Here is a 9,004-nt window from a genome sequence, read left to right as displayed (position 1 = left end):
TGATAACCAGCGGGCATGGCTCTAGCTCACTGTGTGTGTGTGGACTGATTGCGAGATGTGGCCATCACAAATCACGTCGACACTTTACAACTCACGATGCCATTGGACATGGGGCAGGGTGTTGTCATGACAATGGAGAGTCATGCCTGCACTCCAGGGTGCTTATTTTTGACCGCTGTATGGCAACCAAGTCAAGGCAAGCACAAATGTCTTACTCTGTTAGCCTCAGGCATCAGTCTTAGTATCTGCTGGCTGTTGATCAAATGATGTGACATTGATTTGACCTAAAACCATCGTAATGTTTCCCTTTTTGACTTGTGCTAAAAAATGAAAATATGTCAAATGTAGGCAATGTATTTGATTTTTCCCAATATGAGATGGTTATAATTCTATTATAAGACCAATCCAGCAATCAATTTGCTTCCTTCAAGCATTATTTCCTGAAACAAAGTTGTCAGTGCAGTAAGATAATTTCACTTCATGGAATTACTCAAAATAAGTAAAAATAGGAATGGGTGAATAATCAATACTCCACAATTTAATATTGAGACATAATAGCTAAATTGCCTACAACATTGCCAAGATATTATTTTTAGCAGAGTGCCAGTAAAGTAATTTCACATTTTACTTGATAAGCTGACTAACTATAAGCAATAATGTCTTGAAATAAGTTAAAAAGCCCTACACTATTCTTACAAAATCACATACTGAAAAACATCAGCCATATAGCCAACATGCTTCCCTGCATGTTAAAAGCTGCTATTCTCATTTGTAGTGTTAGTATAGTGATCTAAGGCATAGGCTACAGATCACCAACAGCGAACTATTAGTCACTGGAGTATATGAGTCATGTCACAAAAAAAAAATAATTAGGCCACTGAATAGAGTACATGTCTGTGACTATAAGAGAAAGAATTTGTATAACAGTCCTGTCTGGATTATATTGCGCTTTGAACGGAAAAACAGTTCATTTTAGGTGCAACGATGTATGTGCATGTTGCAAGAAGTACTTCTCAGACTAATGCTACATTATGACAAAGTCTTTAATTAAAACAACTTTGATCTTGAGTTTAATATTAATATTTTAGAGTTGACTGTGTTATCAGACTGTCACCATACGCAGTCAAGAAAGCAGATTTAGTCATAATAGAGATTATAATAGATATGTTTCACTTATGCTTTAAGCGTTCCTTCGAATCCCTGCCTTTCTGTCTATGTGAGAGAACATTCACCCATTTGTCTGTTATTTGCCTGACGTTTCTGCAAGGGGATCTCAGATAATTGCAAGGTTACAAAAGAACTGACATCACTGATTTGTCGCCATCACATTTCTTGAAGCTCAACAGCACCACCAAAAGTGTACTGATAAAAGTGCACTGGCTGTAATTCAGCTTAAGACAGTGATGGCATATCAAGGAAGCTCCAACAGGTTCATGAGACGACTGTGCAATATGAATCGATACATTCTGAAAGGGATAAAGATGTGAACAGGAATAACTCAACTGGAGTAAGCGTCATCTCCCCAGAGGAGTCTACTGCGCTGAGACAATCAGGTTCTATCAAAGGCCTCTTCCCAGAGTGCACAGAGGAATGTTCTGATGGTGGTGATACATTCTTTTCATCCAATCAGGCTGCTCTGAATGCTGGTGAAAGAAACATGCATTGTTACACAGACATTCACCCAATTCCACAGTGAATTTAAAGGAGAAGTCAGAAAAACCACCAATTAGCATTCAGGATATCAGATCATGCTAACTGGTGGCTGCTACAAATTTCATGCATTAGTCTCATAGTAATTACCAGATAATTCAGAGGCTACTGAATTCTACAATTTAAAAGAAAGGTTAAAAAAGCTAATGTCGCTAACACTAAATAAAAACAGCTACCAATTAGCATCATGCAAATAACATGATGCTAATTGCTACATACTAACTTCCATTCACCATTAGCCATATTAGCTTATTTGTGCCACATATTTCTTTATGACTAACAACTGTAAAATAAACCTGCAGTTAAAGACGTCTGGACATAGCGCTCTCAAAGGCCCACAAGCAAGTCTTTTTCGAGCCAAGCTTTTAAAGGAGCTATTCTCACTGTCCTTAGCAAACAGACTCCCATCAAGGTTGCACCGTTCCGACTCTAACAATCCGACGTGAACTTCGTCTTGTATTCATCACATAATTAGCTGAATTATTCTTCGATCTGCCTCCTTTCGGCCTATTCAAATCAATAGAGCGTCGTTCAATGCAGCAGCTAAATGTCGGCGGGAAGGCAGCAAGGGTGAAAGAATTCAAAAACTGGAGCACTTTAATGAATCTCAGCAATAAAAAAAGAGCGAGCTGTATCAGAACCATCCAAAAGATAAACATGCATTTAGAACGAAATAAATATCGATGTGGTGCTTTAAAGGCCTGAATTAATGGATCTTTAATGGGTGTTTATTCTGCAGTTTATCCATTCATTAGTCTGATTCACATTCTCCAAACATGAAGGTGCGTTTGCAACAGCTGACAGTCAACAATGTTTTTACAGAAACTGAATAGGCGGACAAAAATAAAGGAATGAATAGCTTACAGGAGTACATAATGTATTCAAACCCACTTAGTGCTTTGAAATTCATGCAGTGCCATTACTGCATTGCTAGGTTGCGCCTTCTGCTTACAAAGCTTTAACGATTTGACTTATAAAACAGACAAACTCTCCATTTAAGTCAGCATGAGAGTAGCTTTCATCAGTCACACTCACATTAGACTAAGCAGTGGCTTGGCTTTGTTAATTGACTACTATAAACTAAAGAGTAATTCATTGGCTATTTTATATTCCTGCAATGCTTTGTACTTTTTTCCTTGAAACAAATCACTGTTTCGAGAAAGTGGAATGTACCTTTTGAGTACTAACTGTGCCCTTTATGCACAAATCTATAATTAATCAGTCATTAAGGCAGAGCATGAGGTCCTTGTCATTAAAAGAAATTACTCTGTGGTTATGGAAATACATTTTTCCAAGCTGCATTGCAGCAATAAAACAATACGTGTAGGCCTAATGTGCTAGATGTGCCTGCAGTTTTTTTTTACCTGTTTATATATGTGAAAAAGAGAGAGCGGAAGATAACAGCACCTGACTGAGCTGACCATTCATTTTTAAGTTGGACATCTCACCTATTGAGACAAAACGAACATCTGAACAGAATACAATAACAGCATCTTAAGTTCTGTCATTACCAGAGCAAGACACTGCAGAAAGCACGTCATTAAAACATCACAGATACACACATTCACCTTGTAGTTCTACAATTACAGATGGCTGTCCACAGTTTTCTCCAATTTGTTAGCTTCCACAAACCCATTCATCAAGGGTCAGGACCCCCACAGGACCACCACAGAGCAGGTATTATTTGGGTGGTGGATCATTCTCAGTACTGCAGTGACACTGATGTGCTGGTGATGTCTTACTGTGTGTTGTGCTGGTACGAGTGGATCAGACACAGCAGTGCTGCTGAAGTTTTTAAACACCTCTGTGTCACTGCTGGACTGAGAATAGTCGACTAACCAAAAACATTCACTCAAAGGCATCCTCTGAATGCATCACCCATAGAATATCTGCTCTGTGGGTACTGTGGGGGCTCTGATCACTGAAGAACAGGGTAAAGTGGGTCTAACATAGTATGCACAGAAACAGATAAACTACAGTCTGTAACTGTAGAACTAAAAGTGCACCTATATGCTTGTAAAATGGACAAAGAGTGTAAATACAAGGAAGTGTACTTAGTGAAGGGGCCAGTTAGTTTATATATGTATGAATACTACTGTGCAGCCACATGTCATTTATTTAATTTTCAGAAATTGGTCATAAAGTACTCTAAGTAAGTACTTGCACAAGGAAGGGAAAAGTCAAAGAAAAATAGGTGAAAAACAACAATTTCCAAAACTGGAGTTTACTAAAAGACAGAGAAAAAGTCCACAGGCGTTTCTGTCCATCTTTCCACTGTGAGAAGACAACTCAATGCTGAAAGGATGTGTAGTAGTCAAGAAGCCGTTACTGAAAAAAGGAAATAGACAAAAAAGGAGGAACATTTGCAAATCAAATACAGAAGCCACTGGAGTTCGTGGAACTAACTGACCACCCCAGAGTCCAGACATCAACATCACTGAATGCATTTGGGATTCCTTGGATTTTGAGAAGCAAAAAACACAACCAAGTTCTAAGGCTGAACTTTGGAGGTGTGGAAAAATATCCCTGCAGATTTCTTAGAAAAACTGAAAGCAAGTCTCCTGAAAAGAATGGAAGCGATAATAAGGTCAAGGGTGGACACAAATAATATTGAAAAACTGGATACTGTAATTAGTTGTTGAGGCTTCTCTGTAATTTTCTGTTAAACATGTTTCCTGAAGCTGAAAGATGAGTAAGCAGTACTTTCTGGCTGCTTTGACTGAAAATTACATAAATGCACAGCACTGTAGATTAATATTAGTGGTATAAAAATGCTTGTTGTGCATGCCCAAAGAAAAGAAAAACAGACATTTAACATTTAGCATATTTGGCAATATCAGTGCACTTGAAATACAACAGGGTTACAACACAAACGTGAAAAAGATACAATATACTTAATATTTACAGAAACACATTTCTCAGGACAATATCAACTGGGTTTTCTACATTCATGGTTCAGTTATTGGAAGAGTTCTGGAAGCGTTTTCATATGTTAATCTTATGACAACTAATAGAAAATATACAGCTATATCAAGATAAACCTTAAAAATATCATTCAGACTTTCACATAGGCTACAGTGGTCTTTCTAAAATGTGCTTCGACTTGTTAAAATGTCTATATTACACTAACTTATTGTTTTACACTAACTTGATTTGTTTTTTTACACAGCTGGTTTTAAATATATATACGTTTTGCATTTTCCTGCACAAAAAAAAAAATCACAAATACAGTCAACAGTGACTCACAATTACAAAACACAAGCTGAGCAGTTTAAACATCAAGCTCTGAATATCTCAGCACCTTGGGAGTTCTAAAGTGACGTACAATTAAAGGATTTTCCCCCTAATATACAGAAATTTACTGACATCTTTCAACAAGACCACAAATTAGAGACAGCCTTCTGTTTATTTAGTAAATGGGCTTAGCCCACTGTCTTCCACTAGATTAAACAGACTTTTACAGTCCACAGCATTTTTTAAACTTGAAATATAAAAGAGTTGAAAAGGAGATGCAACTTTGCACAGCAATGCAAATAACAACTAGATAACGTATTTAAAAATATTGAGAGATCACATTCAAGGGAAAGGACGAGTGAGGGATGAGCACCTGGTCTGTACTTCACTTGCAGTTTTCATCCAGAAGATGGCAGCATGCGGATGTCTTGTGTTGGAGATTCTGTGTGTGGAGCTGATGGACACTTAAACTCTCTTCATCGTGAAGGAATTGCATGCCAAAGCCTAACTACTAACAGACCAACTGTGATGGAAATGTCCCTTGTACCCACGTCAGGTCAATGTTCGTTTTTTTTTCTCACCGTTTTACATGTTCTCAGGATGATAAAGATCAAGTTTGAAGTTGCAGAGGCTGAGCCTTTTTCGCTGTAAATCTTCGGCCAACCTAGAAACCACAAACCCTGATTAAGCTAAACCCCTAAACATCTAGCATGCTAACTGAGCATTCTGTCAGTGCACTGGGGGTTAGTGGTTGTTCCTTGGTTTGTTGTTGCTTGTTTACATGATGCTATGCTGCACATCTGCAATCAAATGAATGAAATGGTTAACACAGCACGTAGTGCACAGGCACAAAAGATGTCTGCATTAGACATCTATGAAACTGTGGAAAGTGTAATGTACCCGGATTATAGGTGAACATCAAACCCTCCTTCCCCCGCTGCCTCCATATCCTCCTCTGCAATCACTAGAGAGAGAGAGAGAGAGAGAGAGAGAGAGAGAGAGAGAGAGAGAGAGAGGGAGAGAGAGAGACTCAACCAGTGCATGACTGTTCACCTATTTTCTCTGTTAACCCTTTGAAGTCGTGTTATTACTGTCATTCTGCAATACCTTTCTTATGAATGACATCAAATTATGTAACCAGTTACCAACAAATCCTGTATCGAAAGGTTTGACTTTGCACTGCTGACCTTTTTACACTTGTTTTGATAAAGGAAATGATAAAAAAATGTGGCAAAAACAGAAGAATGGCCTATCTTTCCACAAAACAAGACTACCGACAACAATAATCGTAATAAATTATCTCTTGTATTTGCAAATTTAAAGTCTAGAATCCCCATTTTCCATAGAATTTCTCTGCTTGTTTCAGTGAGCTGAGAAACTATATAAAATTACAGCATGCTTTTATTATTACTGATGATACCAGCCTCTATTGTCAAGCTCAATGTAAATATCTATTTGGATTACCTTCACACTGTTGTTGCCTTTCCTGAATCGCTCTCACAAACCGCAAGAGAATGTACGAGATGAGCCACAACTGCATAATGAACCATCTTATTGTACTGCTTTGTCACACTGCTGGCGTTATCTGTTGTACAGGAGCGTACAGCTAAACCACTAATTTGACATGAAGCTAGGCTGATGAGAAGCTAGCTGGAAATAGAAAGAGGATCTTGTGGGTGACAGATGAAGCTAGCTGTTGCTGGGTGATAGGAAACTTTCTGGAGCCAATTTACAGACACACCCACACACCCACACACACACAAACACACATAGTCAACCCTCATACAAGGACAAGGAAGCAATTAAACATACTGAATCACCTGTGTCTTGACAGCTCCTACAGGCCTGTGTATCTGTGGCTTGTATATGTGGGTGCAATGTGTGTGACACAAAACATCATTTTTTTTGTCCTATTTGGCCAAAATACCTTTCAATTATACAGGAAAGGATAGGATGATTTAGTTGGGTGTAGGCCTAAGCGATATCTAAAATAATTAGCACAGTACTTTCTAGTTAAAAAAAAAAGATTGACGATTATATCGCCCCCAACCACGCATTCCGCTGCAGCTCTGACCCTCTTTCTATTCTATTTTTAGTTTATATGCTTTTTTTTTAATTGTCTGTATTAATGAAACGTAATATAATGCTGAGTACACAAACATCTTTTAAAAACTACCCTAACCTGTCTGGACATCGGCATCGAGTTAACTGTCAATCACCAACAATATCCGATTACACTGCCCTATCACGAAGGTCTAGTTCAGTAAAAGAAAAACACTATCATGGTGGGAATAACAAAACATAAAATAAATTCAAATGTATCTTTGGGGTAAGAATAACATATTAAATAAAAAATAAAATCATGCGAAACTAACTGTAGATAAAGAAATAAAATTTAATTAAGAAAAAAATAACAAAACCGAAATACTAACTAACAAAGTACAGCCCATTTTCCTAACATGCTCTGCAAACAGCCTATTAGTGTAAAATCTAAATTTTTACTTTCTGGACAATTTTACAGCAATCGGCTGTATTTAAGGAATACAGTATGTCACTGCAGTGTTTCCACTGTAAATTTACAGCAATTCTTTACAATGTGGCACTGATCCAATACCAGGCACCAGGCTGACATCAGCAGAAAATGCTGGATTGGATATGGGAGATAATGAATGAATGTGATCCAATCCTGTAACAAATCCTATCCTAAAATAGCAAATCACTCACACTGTGTGATGTGCTGATATTAGCTGTGAGTTTCTTCTTGTGGGGTAGTAGAGTGTTTGAATGGTCCCAGCATGATAGCCTACATTTAAAAGCTCATCTTAAGTGAAAAAAAGTGGTACTGTGCCATCTCTAGTGCGACTGTATGTTTGTTGTGTGTATGTTTTGTGCATGTGTCGGTATGTGTGTCCATAATTATAAGCATGTATGAATATGTGTGTAAGCATGTAAAAGTTTGTGTGTGTATACATCTGCATGTGTGCAACCATTCAAAAGACTGGAATCACTGTTTTCAATAATATGAAACCAACGTTATTGCAGATAAAACAAGAAAGTAATTCTAATATGATGAACATCATGGGTTTCGAATAAGTGAAGCTGTGAAAATAAGGACTGTAGCTGCAGATGATTCTAAAAAAGGATTCTTATTTTTTAAAATAAGTTTATTTAATGATACCAAATTCTGTTATTTTGGACTATTTCTACTGGTCCATTCATCATGAAATAAAAGGAGATACAAGGTTTCATGTATTATTACACTCCTAATACAATATTTCAATCCATATTGTGGAGGTTACTATTGATTTTAAAGATTATTACGACTAGTGGTTCCAAACCTTTGAACAGTAGTGTACATGTGAGAATGTGTGTGTGTGTGTGTGTGTTTGCACATACCTGTGTTCTGAAGATTGACTGGTGTGTTAGATGGAGGTGGGAAGCTGTAAGACCGAGCTTGTAGTGCAGGTGGAGTTTCGTGACTGATGCTTTTCGTCCTTTTTCGACACTCCACTGCCAATCGCGAGCGACATGCCTTGTGACAGTTCACACCACATACTGAAGAAGGGGAGCAGAGGGGCATAACGAGGGAGGGAGTGGGGAGTGGGTGTTGGAGGAACAGAACCACGAGGAGAGAGGGGAAAGAGAGAGGAAAAGGTAGAGAGGATAAGAGGTTTAACATGGACAGCTAAATGGTGTGATGAGGAGAGAAAAGGGGGAACGTAGAAAATTTAATGCAGAGATGGAGGAGAGACAAAAGGAAAGAGATGGATAGGTGCACGAAGAGGGGGAAGATGAGAGGAAGAACGAGGGAGTGATGAAGGCACCAGCGCACGCAGAAACGTGGGGCAGAAGTCCAGAAGTACTGGAGAAAGGAATGTGCTTTTACACACACGGCAGATGCATGCACACTGGCACACACACACACCTAGCGTAATGGACACCAGCATGAGTTTGGAGATGGAGGGAGAGCCTGAGAAAAATGAAGGAAAGAAAGTGGAGGATGGAAGATTGTGAGATGAGTAGAGATAACAGGCTGAGGAAAGTGAAATGAAAATGTAAA

The 9,004-nt window shown here is 38.3% G+C and overlaps 1 protein-coding gene across 1 annotated transcript in view; it reads right to left on the bottom strand.

The window, feature by feature from the left end:
* Positions 1–3,994: 3,994 nt before the first annotated feature.
* Positions 3,995–9,004, bottom strand: part of LOC118816665 (RAS guanyl-releasing protein 2-like) — a 47,243-nt gene continuing 42,233 nt past the window's right edge. The window contains exons 15-17 of the mRNA XM_036583180.1: positions 8,341–8,499; positions 5,845–5,908; positions 3,995–5,744 (exon numbers count right to left, since the gene is read on the bottom strand). Coding sequence (XP_036439073.1) covers positions 5,850–5,908; positions 8,341–8,499 — 218 coding nt within the window. The 3' untranslated portion in view covers positions 3,995–5,744; positions 5,845–5,849. The remainder of the gene's footprint in view (positions 5,745–5,844; positions 5,909–8,340; positions 8,500–9,004) is intronic.

Source organism: Colossoma macropomum, unplaced genomic scaffold (genome assembly GCF_904425465.1).
Source record: "Colossoma macropomum unplaced genomic scaffold, Colossoma_macropomum, whole genome shotgun sequence".
NCBI lineage: Eukaryota > Metazoa > Chordata > Actinopteri > Characiformes > Serrasalmidae > Colossoma > Colossoma macropomum.
The sequence above is the reverse complement of the archived record's forward strand: the minus strand, read 5'-3'. Positions and strand labels throughout refer to the sequence as shown.